This window comes from Astyanax mexicanus, chromosome 21 (genome assembly GCF_023375975.1).
Source record: "Astyanax mexicanus isolate ESR-SI-001 chromosome 21, AstMex3_surface, whole genome shotgun sequence".
Classification (NCBI taxonomy): Eukaryota; Metazoa; Chordata; class Actinopteri; order Characiformes; family Acestrorhamphidae; genus Astyanax; species Astyanax mexicanus.
In genome coordinates this window covers 22,650,356-22,675,213 of record NC_064428.1, presented here as the reverse complement: position 1 = coordinate 22,675,213, position 24,858 = coordinate 22,650,356, and the positions used below count along the sequence as shown (strand labels likewise).

Here is a 24,858-nt window from a genome sequence, read left to right as displayed (position 1 = left end):
AGTATGTTAATTTGTTTTCCAACATCTACATAGAAGGGATGTGACTTGTAACTGGATAGGCTTTTTTTTATTATTATTTTTTTATGGTGGACCCATGAATTAATTCACTGTTTGGTCAGATTAAAACAGACTCTGGTTTGTTCGTACTCTAAGTGCGGTTTGATTGAGCAGGTATGAGGTGTGTGCTGTGTTCACTACTCGCAGCCGCTCAACTGTGTTTACTACATGTACATCTGCGCTGCACGTCCTGATGATGATGACCCAAAGCACACAGCCAGGATAAGTAAGGAGTGGCTCTGTAAGAAGCATATCAAGGTTCTGGAGTGGCCTAAACCCTATAGAAAATCTTTCGAGGGAGCTCAAACTCTGTTTCTCAGCGACAGCCCAGAAATCGGCTGATCTGGAGAAGATCTGTGTAAAGGAATGGGCCACAATCCCTTCTGCAGTGTGTGCAAACCTGGTAAAAAACTACAGGAAACGTTTGACCTCTGTAGTTGCAAACAATAGCTACTATACCAAATATTTACATTGATTTTCACAAGTTTTCAAGTACTTATTTGCAGCAGTACACACAAATTATTTTGAAAAAAAATCATGCATTTTGATTTCCGGATTATGTCTCCATGGACATGGACATGCACCTAAGATATTAAAATTTAATCTCAAACTATGATGCCCACGTACAGCATCAGAGGGAGCTCTTCATGCTGCAGACTGTGCTCATGTGATATACCTAGACTGGAGGTGGATTGAGGTAGAGGTCCACAGTGAACTCGCACATTACTATGCTATTAATATACTACTACAGTTACAAAACCTTCCAAGGAGCTTAAGTTTGTGCTGGATAATATGGGGGAAAAAATTAGTTTATGATATATTTCTAACTCCTCTAATCCTCAAATCTTTCTCTCTTACTTTTAGTTCTGATCTGAAACCAGTTTCCAACTTGTCGAAGAATATCCAATACGCTACAATGCCATGCAGATCCAAAAACAGTTCTCCAGTTCTCACAACAAGTGCTTCATAAACACGGCCGCTGACCTCACCATCTTCAGTCCGCTCTTCAGTCGTAAAGCTCTCACTGCAGTTTAATTAACTGGCAGAAGGCTGGGAGATGCACAGATACTGTGGCTGCAGCTAGATTTACAGCGTGCCAGGCCCAGCTAGGTTTCTCATTACTGAGCACGGCCATAAAATCACCACAGAGCACAGAGGAGCACCCAGACCCATCTCAGATTTGTGAGAGTGAACCGTGCAGTCTGAAATGTGAGCGTGAAATATTCCGAATTTAAATATTTTGACTCTGAAAAGGCTGCCTTAATCTTCCATGGTCCAAGTTGTTATTAATGAGTGGCGTTAATATTTGCATAATCCCTTGAAGTGCTGGAATGCGTGGAGGAGTGTGGAGTTTTAAAGTGGTGAATGAATACTTCACCCCACTTCATGGTGCCACAAGGGATTCAGCTTGAAGTGAGATAATCTTTCTTGTCGTTTTTGGTTTTTAAGAAGCTGTCTGGAAGGTGGTGTTGGGCATACAGCAAAAAATACAGCTTCACAATGTGATAATGGATCATTGTGGTGTAAATATTTAAAATTTACTTCAATTTTTGGGTTTGTTTTAAGATTTGGGATTAAGCTTTCTTTTTGATTTTCTTTCATTGACTGGGAATTGCCTACCCAACAATAGGCATTTATTATGATACTTTATTTATGATCTGATTCTGCTGCAGATTTGAATCAGGAGACAAAATAGTCTTCTAATACTTCACAATATTAGAGATATACCAATGATTATTTATGTCGGCCGATTGTGTAATTGATCCACACCTTGGAAAAAAGTTGCTGTTTTCCCCAGAAACTATCCTGGGTTCGGAACCATTTATTTAGCAAAAGTGATTTAACTCCAACTTTGGATAAGAGGTGCAAAAAAGCTTCAAGGGCAGTTACTGTAGCCCTGTTTAATAGGGCTGGACCCGAATATTCGGGTATTCGGATATTCGTTCGTTGAGTAGGTATTCGGTTTTTAATTTTGGTATTCGGATATTCGTTTTTTTCCTCCTTTCCAGAGTTCCACCTCACTCTAACCACTTCTGTTCTCGCGGGTCCCGTCAGAATATCTTGCGCGCGGGAAAGAACTGAACTGTTATTGGCTGGAGCGGGAGTTTAATCCAGACGATGCGGGAGCAAATTAATAAATAGTTAAGAAAACTGTAATAATTGTAAAAAAAAAAACCTAAAGAAAACTCTCAACGCGCAGGATGGACCGACACACACACGCACACACCGATGGTGTTTGGACTGGGGTAAGGAACGGGACCGCACTATTCAGCGCTGCTGTTTTAATAAATATATAAGTAAATTTGAAGCATTAAATGTAGTTTATTTAATTTATATTAGGAACGTGGGGCGGGAGCGGCAGAAATGTGTATGTGGCGGGCGGGCGCGGGATTAAAAGAAGCAATTTTTTTGCGGAGCGGTAACGAGACAGAAACGCGGGAGCGTGGAAGAGTGGGTTTAAAAATCAGTCTCGCGCAGACCTCTATTATACATGATAAAAAAAAATGCAGGCTCTTCGAAACTGATTTATATAATAAAACGTAAGGGGTAATGTGGCAACAGTAGGGGCTAAATCGGTTACAAAAGCCTGGCCTACAAAAATGATGTCTGAACGAATTTCCTCTTATCTAATATAATTTAAAATGGTTTAAAAATATAAAATAATTTCTAAGCAAACGAAATATTTAATATTGAGCTTATAGCCCAAGTGCAAAAATACAAAATCAGTATTATGCCCTGCACAATCCTTTAACCGAAATAGACCAAGTACAGTTTACAATGACTGTCCTCTAATATAATTAACAATGTTTAAGAATATAAAATACTTCCTGAACAAACGTTTTTTTTTGTTTGTTTTTTTAAGCAAATAGCCTAAGTGTGAAAACACAAACAGCAATTTACTGGGCTGGCTTGCGCAGCGGAGAAACCGTGCAGCAGCCTCCTAGCCTGCTTACGCAGCGGATAAGCCACAGTGTGGGGCAGCAGAAATTCCGGGATGAAAACACAAAGAAATCTGGGCTAAAAACACAGAAAAAATATGGGGTGAAAACACAAAAATATGGGGGATAAAAACACCAAAAATCCGGGGTGAATATGTCTCGTCGGTCAGAGCAAATTGAACATTTTTCAGTGGATTAAAGGGGCCGTGATTTGCTTTTTTTTTTTACCTCTTTTTTTAAAAACGAATATTCGAATATTCGCTTCGAATCAGTGCCGAATATCCGGAGCTCAAAAAACGCTATTCGGGCCAGCCCTACTGTTTAAATCTATTAATATTGTAGCATGATGAAGCACTTTAATGCACACTGAATTTGTTAACTGAAGACCGATAGGAATTGTGGCTGATTTTTAATACTCTAATGCCTCTAATGTCTTTAAGAGCAACAAAGTGTAAATTGATATTAAACTTCTGTCATTAGTTGTGCAAAAGAGCTTTTTAGAAATATCTTTTTGTATACTTAAAATTAAGTTATTTTTAGGTCAGTTTATAATGTTTATGAAACTATTTGAAATATTTAGCTTTGAAAAGGGAGCTGTGTTAAATTTGTTGGTTTATTGTTTGCATTCTTCAGCTGTTTCTATGCTAATGAAGCCTAGGTCCTTCATATACGGCTCTAGAAAAAATAGGAGACCACTTATAAATTATGAGTTTCTTTGATTTTACCAAATTAAAAACCTCTGGAAAATAATCAAGAGGAAGATAGATGATCACAAGCAATCTAACCAAGTTGAACTGCTTGAATTTTGGCACCAGGAGTAAAGGCATAAAGTTATCCAAAAGCAGTGTGTAAGACTGGTGGAGGAGAATATGCCAAGATACACAAAAACTGTGATTATAAACAGGGTTATTCCACCAAATATTGATTTCTGAACTCTTAAAACTTTATGAATATGAACTTGTTTTCTTTGCATTATTTGAGATCATTATTTGAAGCTCTGCATCTTTTTTGTTATTTCAGCTGTTTCTCATTTTCTGCAAATAAATGCTCTAAATGACTTTTTATTTGGAATTTGGGAGAAATGTTGTCCGTAGTTTATAGAATTAAACATATACCTATAAATAGCAAAATCAGAGAAACTGATTCAGAAAATAAATTAAGACTGGATCTGGACTAAGTGATACATCATATTAATTAGATTTTTCGCCCAAAATCCTTCCCATAATATCTGAATCAGACAGCACTTACTAGTCAATACACCATGTCTGTATTATGCCATGTCGACCCTTTTTTGAGAAAGAGAGATAGTGTAAAAGCAGATGCTATCAAGTCAAGGGATGTAAAAGAAGCTTATCAATTTTGCGCTCTTTAGTTCCGTGAAGTCTCTCTATAGCATTCTGTGTAATTTGACTTGCAGTGGGGATTTGGGGCTCGAGTGCTTGATGTTTAGAACAGAGCTTAGTGGAGCTCCTCTCTGCCACCCCACCCCCACTGTGCTCACACTATCCCCCGACACACACACACACATACACACACACATAATGTCCCTCCGGATGGATGCAACCGATCCTCATTACTGTAATCTCAGTCAGGATCTATGGCTGCGGGCTTCTCTGTGGAGCACACATGAAGCGATGCCGAGAGATTCCTCAGTGAAATGCAGCTGGTGAATGCATGTTTTCTGCCTTTCTAATGCACGCAAGCTGCTTTTGGAGAAGGTGTGTACAGGCGTTTTCTTCAAAGAGCACTTTCTCTCTTCTCCATGAGGGCGTAGCTCATCTTTGAGGAGGCTGTAAACGCCAGACAGAGGGGCGTAGAGTACTGACAGCGTCTACTGGGAGTTTGGTTTGGTCTCTCTTTCACTTTCTCTTTCTTTTCTACATTCTATTCTTCATTTCCCCCAGCCTCTCCCCACTTTGTTTTCCCTCTTATTTTACCATCACTCCTTTTTTTTTCTTTCAAATCTTTCACTGTTCTCTAAGATCTTTTTCACACACAGTTTGTGCACTCTAATCTAGATCAGTTAAGATTGAAAATTTAATGCATTTTCCATAGTTTTGGTTTGGTTTGGTTTCACACAGGGTAAAAATCCAAGCACGCTAAAAATGCATCACAATAAACCACATTATTACGTTCTTTCCCCTTATCCCCCTAAATGTTTGGGTTGGGAGAAAGAAAGTAAATACAAGAAGAAGGTCCTGTGATCTGGATAGTGTATTTTTCTGTGCATTTTAATATGGACCAACAGCAGAGATGGCATTTGTTCAAAGCTGTAGTACCATATTTTTTTGCACAATATGGTGCACTTAAAATCATTTCATTTTCCCAAAAATCCTCGGTGTACCTTATGTATGAATTCTGTCCGTCAGGTTGTAAGAAGCAGTAAAGCCACTCTGCTGAAGTGAGTTTTAAAGGAGTTTCAGTGAAGTTTTTTTTAGCACCAAGACTGGAGCACTATTAGCTTTTTGCTGATCAGAGGTGAGTTTTATTGTCCTATTACTGCTGGAGCAGTCTTAGCCGCTAACTGCGCTACGAGCTAGCTCTTTGGCCAATCAGTTTTTACCATGTTAAAACAAACCACGTGGGAGGAACCGCTAGCTTATATCACCATGGCTTACCGGAACACTTAGGGTTCCTCACTGTAGCGTTGTCGGCCGGCATATTGCCGCTAACTTTGTCTAGAGCTAGCGGTTAGCTACTAATGCTACTGCACCCCACCCAGAAATCTGGAATCTAAGCTTACTGTAAATAAACGGAAGCACTTTACTCACCCAAATAAACAGTTTTCAGGAAAGAAATCTGTGTAGACTAACATCCAGCACTCGTTTGACTTTAAAATATATATTTTTAAATAATTACAGTTACAGTTACAGTAACTTAAAGCAGCAAGACATTCTGAATTAAAATGAAAACTTGGCAACACCCCTGTTCCTTATACATAAATACTATAGATTTCAGTTTTAAGTGTTAGGTTACATCTAGAAATCCAGTCTGGTCCAGTGTTGATTATTTTGTTTTTGCCATTCTAGCTGTAGAATCCAGAATAAAAACAGTAATATCTGTGTTTTTAGTGCTTTAACTGTATTTGAGACACTTCTCCTTAGCTGGTTTTGCTCATGCTGCCAGTGACAGAAGGTTAGATACGAAACTTACTGGTTGTTATACCACCACATCGTTGGTTAAGATGAGGTCTGAAATACCAAGATAGCTTTCCAGATAAATGCTTGTGCGATGGCTTGAAAAAGCTAATTAAAAACTGTGATTGATTGCAAAATATATTTGGAAAGATTCCGCAGACTCTGGAGGTTAAATGGTAGAAAAATCTTTCCTTCATCATTCAAAAATTCAGGATCTTAATTTTGTACAGATCACCTTTTCTTTAGACGATCATTTTGGCTTCAGTGCGCTGTTAAACATGAGGGGGGGGGGGGGGGGCATCATACTTTGGCCTTTTTTGCAACCCAGTGGCATGGGGTACAATTTGTTGGTGGAAGGAACAACAAATAAGTTCAATTTATTCCATTTATTTCAATTTTAAATCAGCCAATTCCGGAGACAAACACAATCACATCACATAAAATGTATTAATCTATTGGTGACCGATTATTATAGTGCTAATGTTAATGTAACTGGATTGCTAATTCACCAGCTATCTTTGGTGGTCATGTGAATGTACATTGTACTTTTTTTAAGTAACATCTAAACAAGCCTGGCAAACGAGGATAACACATTTGACACAAAGGCTCCAATATAAACTACAGTCAGTCAGGTATAAAAGCTTTTTTCTCTGAGAATTGAAGCGTTTTTACAGAAGCTGGTATCTGCATTCGTTTGAATGGCTGAATGGGATTTGTCTGTGTGAAAGAACATGTTTGTTGGGAGGAGTGTAGAGAGGTCATCTGAGCCAGAAGCACATTCATCTTTTCAGCACTCGCTCGCTTGCAGCTGCTTGCATATCTGCCTCACACACTCTGCACATTCTGCACCAGGAAGTAGAGTAGAGGAGTCTCGTGGTTGCAGCCATCAGGCCCTCGGGCGTTGCTGCTATGTGTATTTGATGTAAACAAGGCAGAGCACGACAGCTCTTTTTAATTCAGCCTCCCAGCTTCGCTTTGTTGTCTCTGCATTAGGCCTATCGTATTACCAGGATTTGGCTTGAGATACTAGAGTAAAAAAAAAAGTAATAAGCATAGAGTTACTAATTCGTATTAAAGACGTGATGAGTAATGTTACCGGGCCTAATCTTTTTGGTTTAAAATTTCATTACCATCATAAAGATGTTCGTTGTAATTAGTACTGTCAGACTAGCGCTGCAACTAAAGACTATTTTAGAAGTCAGCTAATCTGCTGATTATTTGTTCAATTAGTTGCGATTATTTTTTGTCATGCCCTCCATTTGTACTTCCTTCTGGTGAGGAGAGCTAAACATTTAGACTCCAAGACCAATTTTGCAATACATTTTGATAGTAAGACGTACCTGTATTAAAATAAAATTTACAAAGTAGATGTAAAACATTTACACAGACTGGATGTAATTTTCAGGAGATTCTAGGTAGGGGTGTGTCATATCATATCGTATGCGATAATATCGCCAACATTTTTGAATATTGTGAACGATATTATACCCTGAACTATTGTTCCATATCACCCTCCCCTAATTATCACATCAGGATACTACTTTATTATTTTTATTAATTTATTTTTATTTACTGTTTTTAGCAAAATAAAATTCACATTGTTCTCATTTCCCATTATATATCTACTAGAGACAGATAATATCTGTTCAGTATTGTTTATTTTACTTTAATCCTTGATATATTGAGATATTTGGAGGAGTGTATTATTAGTATCATGATATTCTGGCTCATTGGCTTCTGTTACAAATTTGATCAAATTTTTGTTTTTTTAAATATCTCAGTTAGGGGTGTGCCATAACATATCATATGCAATCATAAAATGTAACTTTTATTTTATTGCAGTAGTGTATTCTTGAGAGAATTTTTGTTCTAAGTGTTTTGTCATGTTGCCAAGAATATCGTTATCGCGAAAATACCATGAAATATCATGATATTATTCTAGGGCCATATCGCCCACCCCTAATTCCAGGATACTTCTATTGTATTTTTTTTCTAAGGAGATACCTACCTAAAATGATTTTTTTTTTATTAATACTAAAATATGTAGTTACTGTGACATAAAACTTAATTTTAATGGAGTGGACAGAGTAAATAATCTCCCTAACACTTAGCCAGATAATATTAGTTTCATCCGCACTGAAACCTCATTGGCCAACGAGGCATGAGGAGAGGCCAATCAGGATGCTCAGGATTTGGCACTCTCTCACTATGTGTGTCTTTCTTTTCTTTTTTAATTTTTGCAAGCTCACTTAACATCCCACAAGCAGCTCCCGATCAGCAATCTTACACTTGCAAGCAAAATAAGGTATTTCTGTTTATAAATAAAAGGTTAATCTACAGTTACCGTAAATGCAGGAATGATGTGGGGAAAAAAGGCATGCAGTGTGTAATCAGATTTAGCAACAAAGTTTTTTGATCTGATGAGCTGTTTGAGTCCTCATACTATATGCTGTATAGTATGGACATCAAACCCTTCACATTATAAACAACACACTATCCCCACTGTGAAGCATGGTGGTGGCAGCATCAGAGTATCAATGTAGGACTAGATGGTTTGATGGACTTCCTCGATACCCTCCATCTTTTGCACAGTCACTCAGTGTGTGAGAATGATCTTCTGCAGAAGGATTTACATTATTCTTTCTTCTTTCTTTTTGGAAATGAGGTCATCTGTTACTCACTATTTACAGTAACCAGTGCCTGAAACTCCCTTAGAACTTTTGCATGCCACCATATCTTACTTGTTGTGGGAAAAGCTCACAAGTGTAATAATCTCTCCAGTGATTACAGTAATTACAGATACCTTGTCAAACATTTCTTATAGATGCCATGAAATAGTAGCTGGATGACCGTCCAAATACTGTCACCCCCCTCCATAGACATGTCACTTGCTTTATTTAGGGGACAGACTGAGTCACGCAAAGTGAAATTCTGCAGCTCTGACAGCACTGTGACAGCAGTGTGAGCTAGAGGGCTAGCCAGACAGTTTAGCATGTGGTACAGCAGCTTTTGGCATAGAGTAAAATTTGGGTCAACTAGCAGTCAGTAAAATTTAACCCGAAGAAATCTTAGTGTTGTGGGATGATAACCAAATCATGTTGTAGCTATATTGTTTGCTTTGTTTTGTTAATAAAACAAACGCAGAAGTTGAATTGTGTGAATGACTCATGGTAAGGATGTGCTCTTAACAAATGGTATACAGAAGTTATTGTAATCACTCAGTTTGGGTTTGCACAAAACGGTTCTGTTCCAGACCCATAAAAAAACGTTACACCTGGTGTCGTATTGTCTTATGGGATAGTTGGTACTTGGGGTTGGTGATATGGCTTTAAAATTATACCACAATATTTAGAAGCTTCGAGAAGTTCTGGGACAGTTGTAAAAAAGTTAGTCTGGAGCTCTGAAGACGGTGGTTATACTTTGTTGTTTATCATTGTTAGAAACATAGACTGTATATAAGTATGGACAGCCCGACAAGTTTTGAAAAGTAAAGCCACTACATCTCTTACGCCCTCTGGTGGCTGGCTCAAGTACAACTTTTAACCCCGCCAATTTCCATTCAACTGAATGAGAGATGGCGAAATCTTTCATCTAAGATTACACATCCATGATTGTTTTTTTGGAAGTTGGGTTCTGTACATTCTGCAATGTTAATAACCCCCAGTGTTTTTCTTTACAGTTAATACGTTTTAAAGGAGTTATTCCGTGATATTTAAAGGGTTGTGGCGATGTGGTGATTGACAGCTGAGGGCAAGTTGATTGACAGGTCGCCTGAGAGCGTGAACGCGGACCGTCACTGTGGCTCAGTCGCGAAGCTTACAGTCAGATCTTTGACATTTGGATTTTACTGTTAAAAATGACATTTCTGAAGAAAATCAATGGCTTGTTCAGCAGTTGTTGTAACTATTGATTGTGTATAGCTGGACAGAGCATCATCTCTCAAAAGTGAAGCCACCACAGGTCGAGTGCCCCCTGCTGTTTGGTTGCAGAATGCTGTGTAACCCCACCCATCCCCATAGGTTTCAATGGCAAAACAGACAACTTTCAATCACGTCTTTTTCTAATATACTGTAATTCTACCTTCATTATTTAAATGCAACAGCTAGTGTAACCTCTGCTTTTATTGTCAACTTTTCATATCCCCACAGAATTTGTTTTTTAAAACGTTATTTAGCTCTATTCAAAGGTGTGGTTATTGTAAAAGGGCTGGTTATGAGCGGGACCAATAACAGACCGCCAGCTCCGGTCCGCTCCGCTCTGCAGCCTGTGACCACGAGGCAGCCCTCAGGGGCGGGGTTATTCAAATTAGTAGGCTGTCTCCTCTGGTCTCTACTGCGTAGACTCGGGTATCAGGATCGCCAACATGGCGGAAGATTTTGGCTTAATTTTCATTAAATGAATGGGAACGGCGACACAACGTCCATCTTTTTTTTTACAGTCTCTGGTTGTAACAGTACCTCAGGGAAACGTTGGATAATTTCCCTTCATCAATTCATTAGTATTCAAACTTCATTCTTCTGCCTAATTTTAGTATCTAGGTTAGGTTTTTAACATAGGTAATTAACACTAGTTAACTAGGTTAGCCAACCCAGGTTTGCTAAGTTAAGTAATTTGTTTGATAAAATGATAATAAGAGTGAATGGGGGGTGGGGGTATATATATATATAACATATAGTCTATGGTTAGAACTGCGACCCTACCCCAGTTAAGAACCCTTATCTAGATATGGCAAAAATTGGATTTGGGCAGGCAGTTTGACCATACTATACCATTTCTTGACCAATGAGAAATGGACTCCACAATTAAAGTGTATAAAACTGTCGAAATCTGAAAATGCTTTGCACATGTGATATTGCAAAACAAATCAAGATGCAATTCAATTAGTGTACCATATTCATATACTATACAAAAAGCATTGGTTTTCTATTCATTTTGATTTGACCTTTTCTCTCCAGCCTCAGACTAGAGAAAGGAACTCCAGTCTCTGTGACTTCTGTGGTAGACTCACACACACAGAAAACCAAGCACACCTCACACACACTCTCTCACACCTCAGTGTTTCGACAAGGCCCAGCTTGTTAGTTCCCGTCTGAGCCTTTCATATTCAGCTGTAGCCTGTACCTCAGCCAGCTCCTAGACTGAAAGTAATGGTATGTATCATGCCGTGTAGAAGCGCGCGCCGTAATTTATTGCTGTCTGGAGTCCTCCGTTTCTGTCCTCTCTCCCCTAAACTAAGACTCATTAAACTGCTTTAAAGTGACAGCTGAACATCCTCAAAGATCCTTCAGGTAGCCCCCCGCCACCCCCCAACTCCGGGCTTTCATTTAATTGGCTTGGGGAATCCTTTTTGAAAAGAGAGTAATGATGATAATTTGAGTGCATGCACCATGCAGGCACATCACAGACAAGTCTTTGGTAATGTACCTCAGGCCAAAAATGGTTCTCACCCCACCCCATGCGTACACACCCAGAAACAGACATATACACACACATGCGTGCTCCCTTCTTAAAGCCAGTCGTGCCCGAATTACGCATTATAACTTCTAATACTTTTAGACTAAAAGGCAGTAATAAGAATGTATCTCCACTACACTAATGCTTGGAGTGCTCGATTATTGATCAGTGGGTTGTGGATTCAATACCCAGAACACTTAAGCAGTCACTGAGCAAGACACTTAACCCTCTCTGCTCCAGCTGTGCTGTAGGATGGCTGATCCTGGCTTTCTTTGCATGGTGGCAGTCAGTGAATGGAGAGTGCTGGGGTATTGTTCACGTGGTTTTGTGTTTGAGACCCAAGTTTGCTGAGCTGCCAAGTTATTTCACCCTCTCTATCTCAGTGATGCTGTAGCATGGCTGATATAAGATGGCCTTTTAAGCTTTGAGTCAGTGGTGACTTATTGATTACAATGCTGAGTTATTGTTCACAGGGTTGTTGGTTCAATAACCAGGTTTGCTAAGCTGTTTTTGGCTCACTGAGCAAAGCACTTGACCCTTAATGTTTACCCTGGCTTTGTGTTTGAGGACTTGACGAGAATGGTGGATCTGTAGTTACAGTGCTGAGGTATTGTTAGCAAGGTTGTATGTTCAATAACCCAGGTTAGTTACATTGCTGGATTATTGCTCACAGGATTGTGGGTTCAGTAGACAGAGTACGAATCTGCCTTCAGCAAGGCACCTAATCTTCCCTGTCTCAGCACTACTGCATGTAGCAGCTATGTATGCTGTGTATGGGTTACTGTTCAGAAGGTTGTCAGTTTAAAACCTTTGCAAAGCGACCATTGTTTGGCCACTGAGCAAGGCATGTTATCTTCTTTGTTTCAGGGCTGCTACAGTATATCATGAATGATCCTGGACTTCTAAGCTTGCAGGCATGGGTAGGCAGTAGTGGTTTAGTGTTTACTGTGTTCGAGTTAGTATTCATAAGGTTGTGGGTTCAGTATCTACCAAGGTTTACAAAGGCTTCTTGGGCATCTCTGCTTCAAGGTGGCTTTAGGTGGGTTTAAAACCCAAGTGTGCTAAGCTCTTGGGCCCTTGAGTAAGGCACCAAACCCTTTCTGCTTTAGGGTTGCTGTAGTGTTTGTGTTTGTAATAGTTTAAGATTAGTTGCTCTGAAGGTTGTGATCTTAAATCCCTAGTTTGCCAATCTGTTGGGTACTGGATCAAGAAACTTAACCCTTTTTGTTTGATTGATGCTGTAGCATGGTTGATACTTGATTTCTAAGCTTGGGTAAGGTAGTGGCCAGTGGAGGCTCAGTGGATACACTTTTAGAGTTATTTCTCAGAAGGTTGTGGGTTTAAATCTCTGCTTTGCTAGTCTGTCGGGTACTGGATTAAGGAAATTAACCCTCTCTGCTTCAGGGGTGCTGTAGCATGGTTGACTCTGGCTTTCTGATTGTGGTTGCTGGTTTATTGCTCACAGGGTTGTGGGTTTAATTCCCCGGTTTGCTGAACTCACTGAACCTCCACCATCAAGTGCTTGTCTTTTCTGATGTGAACTATCTATTGTTGATTGTGGAGCAAGTCATGAAGATGTACTTATTCCAAAAAAAAAAAAAAAAGTGGTAGTGGTGTAGCTTAACCATAAGCTTATTGAAGTCTTTGACCGCAAGTACCCTCACTATGTTTGCTCCTGCTCTGAAACTTGATTGTCGAAATGTGAGATCGGCCTCATTTATCTGCTCCTATCATGCTCTGGTGGAGTCGCCCACTCTGAAATCCTCTTAGTGCTTCCCTGCGTATGGTAGCAGATGGAACGAGTGTGTTCCATTTTTAGCCTGACTCTGGCTCTCGTCCCCATTGATCTCAATGAAACCTCGGGATTTCACTTAGTAACTGTCACTCTTGACTTGATGCGCACTCTTTCTTTCTCTCTGAAGATGATGTGGTTGATATGGTCTATTGGTGAAGTCGATTAGCTGTCAGGTTGACATGTTCATGGCGACATCGTCTAAACATTTGAGAGGAATGATGGGGGCCTTTAGTTTTATGATGTTTCTCTTAACACAGTTCTTTTTATATCATTTTTAACAATGTTGATCTGGAGCATTGGTCATGAAATAGACATGATTCTGTCAGCTGATCCTCACAATCTGAATCCACTATGTATTCAGTACAGAACTTTTAATTTAACTGGATGAAAGTATCGGAAGATCAGCTTATTTATTGTTTTTTTTTTTTTAAATAAAGGTATTTAAAAGAGTTTATCCTGATTTTGGAGAAGCTGTCTCTACTGTGCAGGGAAGACTTTTTTTTTTTTTGATTACCTTACAAGAGCATTAGTAAGGTCAAGATATTGGATGATCACCACCCCACCTCATCCCTTACTCTTCAACTCCTCCTAAAAGTATTGGTTGGAACACTATATATATATATATATATATATATATCATTTGTTGGTGGGAGGACCTGCGCTTGGAAGCATTTAACGCAAATATGGTAAATTGAATAAAATAAGGTTTACTTTGAATGATTCCATAGTGGAACCATATATGGTTCCAAAAAGAACCATGTTTGTAAAAGTGGGTTGTTGGCTACGTGGCTATGGGTTGCCCTTTGTTTCGTCTAGTTCCAAAAAGCACCCGTCAATTTTCAAGTCGAGGTTACCTTGAACCTTTTTTTTTTTTTTTATTGTCCCAAATATCCCACACATTCAGCTGCTACTCAGCTGTGTATCCCCCATCACCGGTGGTGCCACAACACCAGGAGGGTGAAGACTAGAACATACCTCCTCCGACACGTGAAGTCAGCCACCGCCTCTTTTTCGAACTGCTGCTGATGCAGTATTGCCGAGTAGCATCACAGCGCACTCGCAGAAAAGCGCAGCACCTCGGTTCCAATACATCAGCTCACAGATGCCTTGTGCTGATCGACATCACCCTAGGGTGATGAGGGAAAAGAGCGAAATCTACTCAGCTAAAGAGAGCTAGGCCAATTGTGCTCTCTCATGGCTCCAGCAGCTGATGGCAAGCCGCATGACTGGGATTCATATCAGCGATCTCCTGATAATATTGACTTTAGTGGCTTTAGTCCTCTGGACCACTCGGCACCGCCAACTTTTAAAAATTTTAGCATGCTGGAGAAGAAGGCAGTATTGAATGATACTTTTAATACCTTTTAAACTGTTCAGGCACTGTTGGTGGTTGTTTGTGCACATCATTTTGATCCATAGATTGTGTGCATTTAATTTGATATAAGACAATGCTATAGCCCAGTTTTTCTAAGAAACTGGAAATAATGAATATTGTGTCTACTGTTTCTTATGTTGCTCCAAAAACAAAGCATTTAAAGGTGATGTGTCTGTAATTCCGGCTAAAAAATTAATGACTTTTGACAGCATTTTCCCCCCATAATTACTCTAATAGTGCACATTGTGTATTCTTCTTGCAGCTGCTTGCATCAAATCGTGACTCCTGTATCAGGTTGATTTATGGTTTGGTGTGAATACACATCCCTTTAACCAATAGTTTTAAGTTTTTTTCATTGACTGTACTGATAAGAGTCTGAAATCTTTAGTTATTAATGACTGACATGCCAGTTTCAGCTTTTTTGTACAAGTGCATAGCTATTCAAGGTCAAAACTGAGAGAGTAGGAAACTCTAAATCTTGTTCCAGTGTAAAAGCTTTTATTTCACTTCAATATTCAGTCGCCTTCATTTACATTCATTAATATATTCCTTGTAAAATCACAGTGAGTCACCCTGACCGTCAGTCACAGCTACTCAAGCCCCTGCTGCATTAACAGCCTTTCAGCTAACTGGACAGATTCACAGTTCATCTATTGTCTGGCATTGTTTTATTCTTTTAAAAAGTGATGCATTAGTACCACAAATAAATAATGCACCATATCTGTAGACACTACCCTGTAACAGCTCTCGGTCCAACATGTTTTGGATGTATTGGAGACCTTCCTGACCTTGCGTTTGTAAGCTCTTATCTGCTTAAGAACTTGCCTCTCAGTTTCACATTTGTTTGTTTCTTATAGGTCTCAGTCCGCTAAAATCCACTTTTTCTTGTTGTTTGTCTATCTGAGTTGTATATGATGCTGCTCATGAAACTATTTCTCAACCTCTATTGTTGGCAGTAGCTAGTAAAAGAAAATTCTCCGAAAAATAAGTTGATCAGGAAACGCTGTGTCTATGGCAACTAGGGTACGAATCTTTGGGAATCCCACAATTCGATTCAGAATTGATTTATGGGGTCACGTTTCTTTTTTTTTCAAAATCAGTTTGATTTCTTTTCCTTCCTCCTCCATACTTTAGCGGCGCAACAACAAACACCGTAACACGACACTACACGCCCCTCTGTAGCCTAATAGGGAGAGGCAATAAGAGCAAAAACTTTCCCTGTCCTGTTGCTGCTGTCTCGCGACACTCACCTACTGTCCCGCTGAGCTTTTTTAACTGTCGCATGAAGTTTTTTTTTTTTTTTTTTTTTTTTTTTTACTGTCGCGCAGAGCTTTTTTTTTTTTTTTTTTAACTGTTTTTTTTTCCTTGCACCCTTAATGGCAACCTGTAAATTCATGGCCTCATCCACCTCGGCTCAGGACCGCCCACAGACAGAGCTAAAAGGGGAGAGTCTGACAATAAGTGAAGTGCCATATCTTTACAAATAAGGCTTTATCTCGGCAAACAGAGTTTTAGACTGTGGGCAAAGGCAGGTGGGCGTTCTCTGCTGTTAGCCAATCAGAGGTGATATGTTTGCATGTATGAATTTTCATGAGCAAGAGACAAAATCCTGTCTTTCTTTAGAGACCACTAATTTAGTACAATAAAGCAGGGCAATACAGGAAAAAAAGGCTCACATGTCATTTATTCATGTTACAGACCACAACTAGATATTTTAAAATGAATAAAAAAAGATGGAATGAGATCTTTAATGCAGGCATGTCTTGATCCAATAATCCGAACAAAACTGTAGCGCTGTATTTCTCATCTTCTCTCTGTTTCCAGATTGACGCTTAATGGCTGGGAGCCCCCAGGCTCACGTCCAAGATTGACTCTCGGCAGAGCACAGTCTCCACCAATCTGCTGAGCGAGTTTCGCCTCCTGCCAGATAAAACCGCCCACAAGCTTCCACTACGTCTGCCCAGCCCCAAGCCCAGCAACGTCCAGGACGCCCTCAGCCAATCGCTGGGGCAGGAAAGCGCCAACATGGACACGGAGTCCACCTACTCTGGCTACTCGTACCACTCTGGCCGGTCGAGGGGCTCACACAGGCATGGGTAAGATCCAGATTCTTCCCATTACCCCAGATACAGTCATCATCAAATAAAATAAGTAGTTGCAAAAATAGTTGCATCCAGAAGGAGTATCTAATTGCAATGCTATCTAGAAGGAAGGTAAAGGTTACCAGAAGCAAAAAGTGATCAAATTTTAAGATATTTGGCAACCTTTGCTTATATTTTTTGAGCTACACATACAGGGGTAGTATGTAACACGTGTATTGCAGCATGCCAGATGCCTCTGCATGAAGTTGTAGAGGTTCTTTATGGTGTTTTGCGATAATCTATCATAGCTTGAATTTTGGGCAGGCTAAGCACTGCCACTATGATCAGGAGATCGCTGGTTCGAATCCTGTTCATGTACCTTGCATTCGGCTACCGGAGCCTTGAGAGAGCACAATTGGCCTTGCTCTCTCTGGGTGGGTAGATGGCGCTCTCTCCCCACATCACTCCATAGGGTGTTGTTGATCAGCACAAGGCGTCTGTGAGCTGATGTATCGGAACTGAGTCACTGCGCTTTCCTTTGAACACACTGTGATGTAACTCAGTAATGCTGCATCAGCAGCAGTTCAAATTCACATGGCTGAGTTCACATGTATCAGAGGAGGTCTTCACCCTCCTGGTGTTGGGGAATCACTAGTGATAGGAGGAGTCCTAATGAGTGGGTTGGATAATTGGCTCTGTGGGTAAAAAAATGGGATAAAAATTAGATATAAAAAGCAAGAAAGAAAAGCACACAGATTTGACGTAACAAAAACTTTAAAAAATGGTCTGGACGTAATTATTGTCACCTTTTTTAAAATTGTGGGTAAATTGCTTTGTTTCAAGCATGCGATGCTCATTTTTTGACGAACTAAACTAACTATACCTCTAACTGTAAGTAGCAGGTATGGGCAATATAAAAATCACCCCTGATACCAGATAAAAAGGAGAGAAGTTGGCTGTCTGAAGACTTGGGAACCAGCAATCTCAAGGTCACATCTCCAGAGATATTAATGTTTCTTTTTCCAAGTTTACAACCCATGGTACTGTAGCTAATCTCCCTGGATGTGGACAAAAAAGAAACATTCGGCCTTGACCGTTTATCATATAAATAGCCAAATGAAAGCTTGCTTATGTGTTTATTTGGTGAAGTGGTACACAAAGCAAAATTTGGGCTTTGTTCTTTTTTCCAGAGTCAAAATAATTGGGTCTTGCTTTTTTCTTGAACGAGCCGCGACTCCTGTTCTTTCATTGTCTTGTTCCCCCTCTGTCTCTACCCCCTCATTCTCTCTCTCTCTCGCTCTCTCTCTCTCTCTTGCTCTCTTTCCTCTCTCATTCTTGGGGTGATTTGTCTGTCAGTAGGGGAACTGCCCTGACTGACAGATACAGGAAGGCAGTTGGAGATGGGTGATGAAGGGCTCTAGATACTCATCTCTCACTCCCTCACTCTTTCTCTGCAGTTGTCTCCTCTGCCTCGGAACTTGTCTGTGTATGCCCCTAACCCAGGGTCTTGCTCAGGCAGATGGTCCAACATCTGGCAGTCCATTTTCTAACACAACCCAACCCTCCCCTCCCCCTGGGTTTTACAATGCTGATATATCACAGATTTGCTGCAGTGTTGTGTTTTCTTTATGGGCATAAACAGTAATTACAGGAATCATAGCAGGATTGGCAAAAAGATCAGCATTGAATAATTAACTTAACACCATATGCACAAGGGTATTAATACACCACCTCATTCAGTGCACCATCTGAAATTTCAGTGCTGGTGGCTTTATTACCATTCTATCTAGCCACTAGATAGTCATTGTGCATGATGCCCCTAAACAAATTAAAATCTACACTGCCGGATAAAAGTTTTAGAACACCCCTATTTTTTAGTTAGTCCAGTAGCAGTGCTGTATGACCCAGAGAAGCTGCTTCTTTATTTACTCATCTAAGCAGTGAATTTATTACTGCTTATCACTTCACCTGTCAGACCTCTAGTTCTACTCTTTACTGCTGAAAATAAAGCGACTTGGTCTAATGTTAAGCTGAGCTAAAGTTGCTGTTGCTGTTGATGTGGGTCAGCCAGACATGACTGTATCAGTTTTCAACAGTTTCCAAGGTTAAATCCGTTTCCAAAAAGCTCAGTTTATTTCCATTTCTACTTACCAGCTGTAGGCTGTTAACCGATTAGCTGTTTGTTAAAAATCTTTTATACTTTTATAGTATACTATCATTTTTTTACAGTACTATTAGTAAAAGTTGTTTTCCTAAATAGCCCTGCGAATTTACTGCAAAAAATTTTGTACACTGGATTTTAGGAGATTGAGCGAGAGAGTGAGAGTAAGGGAGCGAGAGACAGAATGAGAGAGGGAGAGACTGAGTGAGTGGAAGACAGCGCGAGTGAGCCAGAAACAGCGCGAGGTAGAGTAAACGAGAGAGTTTTAGTGAGAGAGTGAGCCAGAGACAGTGAAAGAGAGGGAGAGTGAGAGACATAATGAGTGGGTGAGTGGAAGACAGCGCACGAGTGAGTGAAAAAGAGGGAGAGTGAGAGAGAGAGACAGAGCGAGTGCGGAAGAGACAGCGCGAGTGATCAAAAGACAGGGCAAGAGAGAGAGAGGGAGAGACAGACCGAGAGAGGGAGAAATCAAGTAAGCGGAAGACAGTGAGAGTGAGCAAGAGGTAGCACAAAAGGGCAAGACAAGAGAGTTTGTGTTCGTCAGGGCCCCGTGTTTCATGCGTTTCAAGTATCAAAATAAGCACTGAAATATAAATATATATATATATATATATATATATATATATATATATATATATATATATATATATAATCAGATTTAGATACTCTGCCCTACTTGTGTCCACTACAGCTAATTCTATCTTCTACTACTCGACCACCTGCCTTGAGGTTGGACGTGCTGTTGATTCTTTTGTGCTCTTCTCACTAGTCCAGAGTAGTTAACTGAGCTCCTGTCTACTTGAAGCAGTATGGCCATGACTCAGTAGAGAGTCCAGGTGTTCCTAATGAAGTGCTGGGTGAACGCTCTCTCTTACTCACTCTCTCTCTCTCATTCTTTTAACCTCATACTAACTCTCTCTCTCTTGCTCACTGAACTGTAAGTGGTGAAGCTTCTAGCAGCTGCACTCCTTCAGCTCTCATCTATTTTTCTGTCTCTCTCTCTCTCTCTCTCCATCCATCCCTCCCTGTCTCCCTCCCTCGTTCTTTCATTCACTCCTCTCTCTCCATACCTCGTTCCCCTTCAGCTCTTGCTCTCTGGCTGTTGAGCGTATTTGAAGTGTGGAGGACAGAATCTTTCGCTCTAGCTCTCTGTTCCCCTCCCCACAGAGACCCCCACCCTCTCTCAGTCTCAGATGAATTTCATGATATAGAGCAGAAGATCAAAAGCAGCAGGAAGTATCAAGGAACGCTCCCCAGAGTCTAGGAATTCACGCTCAGCTCCACCGTGCCCTGCCACTCATGTCGACATGGCGGGAACATACACTTAGTCGTGCAGAGACTAAAGGAATTTAAGAGGCTTTAAATCGTCCTCTTTTCACAAGCCTGCCATGAGTATAATGGGCTCCACTGGGGCTAGTTCCTAAGTGATTGCCACCCCTAGAACATTCTCACACACTTCCCAATGCTGGAGTCATGAGTCACGTTCCAGTGCTACCTTCTCAACACTTGAATGTGAAGCAGAATTTGAAACTGTAACTGGTTAGCCTGGTTTTACCGTCGTTATTCTGCCAGGTGATTGTGAATGACTGCAAACCTCTGGGTAAATATATGTGAGAATGTACTGCTTATGATTTATTGGCGTTTGCTGTACCTGAGCTTAAAGCTCATGTTAACCCTTAGAAGGTACAGTTAACAAAACGGGCAAACTTAGAAGTGATGCAGAACTGTTTTCTATTAATACAAATTATAAGCACTGTTATTTAAAGTGGCAGTCTTTATTATTTTGTTTCTAAACTGAAAGCAGAAGCATTTTTAAGTGGACAAAATATTGCTTTTTGTGGGAGTTCTTCTGGCCACGTCACGCATCTATACGTACTTCAAATGTACAGCCTCTGAAAGAGGATCCGGCTCAGTTTTTCTGTATGCAAGTGGCTGGTGGAGCAATGGAGACTTCAGAAGGGGAAACTCAGAGATCAGGAGCTCATTCACTCATAGTAAAAACAAAGAAACAATAAAGTGAAATTTATGAATTCTCTCTCTCTCTCTCTCTCTCTCTCTCTCTCTCTCTCTCTCTCTCTCTCTCTCTCTCTCTCTCTCTCTCTCTCTCTCTCTCTCTCTCTCTCTCTCTCTCTCTCTCTCTCTCTCTCTCTGAACATAACCTGGAATCAGATTCATCCGCTCTGACAGGAGACTGCATCACACCCGCCCAGTTTAAAATGATTCTTTTGCACGCTCTGTGCAATTACCCATTCTCACCAGAAAGGGGCCTAAATCCCAAAACTTACGGACATCAGCTTTAATATGCACAGCTCAGTTTAGTCTCTTGCGGTATTAGCAATTTAACAGGACTGTCTGAAGCAGATAAACATAAACATGAACCTATTGGCACCATGCCTAATGCTAGGTGTTGGCTACAGTGGTATAAATCCCACCAGCATTAAGCTGTGGAGCAGTGGAACTGTGCTTTCTGAAAGGATGATTCTCTCCATCCAGTGCATTTAGGGTGTTAGGGAGTTGGGGTTGTGGTATGTTTAGGTTGGTTTGTTTCTAATATTTAGTAGAAAGCTTTCCCTGGACAGTAGAGAGGGTAAGTCAGATAAAAGCAGAATAAACTCCTTTTAATAAACTTGATTTTTAAAAGAAACAACGAATGGGCAGGTGTTCCAGTACGTCCCAAAATGTGCACACATAGTCTGTTTCAACAGAACTCTTGGTTTTTAGTTCTGGAACTGGTTCCATTTAGGCTTATAAGAACCTTGGTGCTTTTGACCAAACCAGGCTGGGTTTGCACCAGTTTTAGTGGAACTGAGGATATGTTACAGAGCATCATCAACAAAGTGAGATGCACATATCAACTCTCTGTTCACCTACTATTCTCTTCAGTTCCAGAAACTTGGATTGATGGTGGAAATGTGCAGAATGTTTAAAAAAAAAGGAAACTGAGCCCATTCCACGTAGTTGGAACAGAGTATAGATAAAATATTTTTATCTATAACATTTTTTATCAGAGGTTTTTAAATCTATAATGGTTTTAAAATTTTAAACTGAATGTTAAACAGAAATAATAAGTGTTTTACTTGATTAAAAAAAGTTTATTCTTGTACCAAAAAAATATTAAAACCAATCAGAAGATGCTAAATTACTGCTAGCTTGATTATAAGCTGCCTCATCATTAGATCCAGTCCTATGAATTTTGCCTTTCCGGTTATTCGCACAGTATGTCATTCCCTCATAATGACGCTCATTACAGCAGTGTGTGAGCATGGGTCTGACCCTGTTGTGTTTCTCTGACCCCGCTGTTTGACCCTCCTCTAATGACTGGAACTGCAGATTGTTTTGGTTTTGTTTTGAGGTGATTAGACTGCTTGTGTTTCCTGCACTGCAACATAACAGCTACATGAATACAGGGTGAGATATGGCTGGGCACGGATGCATGCAATTCCTTGTGGCATCCTGTGGCATTGCAATTTGCCCACACATGTTGCTGCTGGGCCTGTAGATCCTGCATATTTGAAGGTTGCTGAAGTTGGTCCCAGCATCACAACTGGTAGCAGGCTACAGGCTGATAATATTCACCTCTGAATGACCAAAAAGCTAGCACTCAGCGCGGTTGGTGGGTAAAGCTAATGCTGCTCCAGCAGTGCTAGCCGGGGTTAGCAGCAGGTTACAAGCTGTTTCACGCCCTCTTGTGGCAAGACTGACCATTATCTAATCGGACGGCACATATTGTCGTTATTTCTTAGTTTTATTTTGTCAGCAAGTGATAGTGAAAGCGATTAAGCGATATTTAGATCTTCTTTGTGCTTATTGCTTTTCTTTTCTTTGCAAAACTGTTGTTTTAAAGCAATTCAACATAAATATAGTCTGTGGCAGCATGACCCAGTCTATTTGACTTTCAATACATCTCAAAGGACATGTAGTCCACATTGTTCCAAACTGTCCTCTACTTATTGAAGTTCTGGGTCCTATATAGCCACTCGCTCATGTGGAAAATTGGGCCTTGTGAATTGCCTAATTCTAATTACATGCAACCACACATGATTTACACAGGGAACTGAGTGAACTCAACAGTCTCCTGCCAAAAGCACTAATCCTCCAGTGATGATGGCTCCTTAAACTTCTCTAAAATGTTCTCCTCTCAGCTCAGGATTATGCAATGATGTGTCCTCTAGCATTTTCTGTAAGGTTAGCTCTCCTTTAGCTCACTTCAGAGGAGAGAACACTGGGTTATCACTGGGTTATATGGGATTATTGTCTAGTGTGAACATGTGTAGTGTGAACATGTGTGTCTTGGGGTTGCACCTCTCACCACTTACATTTCTACACTTCTACCCATAATTGCTCTGTAATTGCTTGTCATGTTACAATGTAGCCATGATCGTTTGTCACATGCGCCTCTATACAGCCGTTCAGCTCCACCCCAGTCATCATCACAGAAGAAATGAGAAGGGAGCAGCCGAGCTGACCTGAATATCAATGCTAGACTTTTATTGAATTTTCTTATGTCATAACGTCAACAACGTGCTGCACTCTGAAATAGCCGGGGCAGATTTAGGAGTCATGGGCTGGCTGGAATCCACCTTTCCATATAAAACTGGAGCTGGGCGTTTAAAACTGTTAAATGAATGATTAAAAAACCTGTGAAGTAAAGCATTTATTCATCATGTAAAACCTAGGCCTGTTGATTAATTAAAAAACCTAATAAATAACACAGTTTGAGGTCATAACTGTTTGTAATTTTTTTATTTATGCTTCTGCTATTTTAGACACGCATTTGCCTCAGCAGTGTACAATAAATTCATAAATTTAACTCAATAGTGCTAATCTTAAATTGTCATAAATTGATGTATGTGGTGTCTGGAAAACAGACAGTTTGTAAAAAAAATAAAAATAAATATATGGAGTGTTATTTGCTTTATGTAGTTTAAATGAACTTAAATCTGCTGTTTTTTTTTTTTTTTTCAACTCTCCCTGCCACCTCTCCCCCTCTCTGTTCATCGATAAAAAAAAAACCCAGTTTGTAATTTCTTTTAATTATGCTCTGGAGCTTTAAATTATGCTTCTTCTTCTATTCTAGTCATGAATTTGACTCAGCAGTGCAATTTTAGTCATAGATTTACCTCAGTAGAGCTTTTCTAATCATAAATTTACTTCAGTATTGTTTATAACGAGCTTAAAAATATCGCTAGTAGTTCTTCTCAGTAGTTTGCTAACATTCCCGTTCCACCATAAAAGGTGCAACAGAAGGCAGAGGCTGCAGCATTTTAAGGTGGAACGGAAAAATAGAATGAAATAAAAGCTAATGAAAGCTAATATTAGCTCCCCATGACAGAGGAATTAGGGAATGGACAAGAATAATTAATTGCTGCACCGCCTTCCCCCTTTTCTGAAGCCATATGATTAAATTAACCATTTAACCAGCAGCTAGGTTGCTGAATTTTAGCTCTCCACTGCTTTAGCTACATCCATATCGGGTGCTTTTATGGTTGTCCCAATTCTTAGGAAGAAGAATTTCACTCTTTCCTCTTGTAACTCTGTTCCAAGAAAAAGGGTTGCACCTGAAAATAAGGGTTAGATGCACAAAACAGAAATGAGATTGGCTTTTAAACAGCTCATTGGTGTAGCTCAGCTGTAGAGATTAAGCTGTAAGGCCTATTTTAGGGCTATTTTTTTCCTTATTCCCAGTTGTTTTACTACCTTTTCTGCATGTGTCAGTAGTAAAAGAGCTAATAAAAAGCACTTAACTCCACAGAAACTTGATCACCCACTTCAGCACTGAAGCGCACGGTGCGAGTGAAATTGGCTGCTCATTTATTTTTGAACAGAAGCCCACAAAAGCCTCGAGAGCTGTCGGCATCT

General features: G+C 40.1%; 1 protein-coding gene across 2 annotated transcripts in view; it reads left to right on the top strand.

Annotated features, from left to right (window-relative positions):
* LOC103034531 (vang-like protein 1) overlaps positions 1 to 24,858 on the top strand; it is a 96,422-nt gene that overhangs the window by 12,439 nt on the left and 59,125 nt on the right. For both annotated transcript variants that reach the window (XM_007259046.4, XM_007259047.4), the window contains exon 2: positions 16,582 to 16,853. In XM_007259046.4, coding sequence (XP_007259108.1) covers positions 16,783 to 16,853 — 71 coding nt within the window. In that variant the 5' untranslated portion in view covers positions 16,582 to 16,782. The remainder of the gene's footprint in view (positions 1 to 16,581; positions 16,854 to 24,858) is intronic.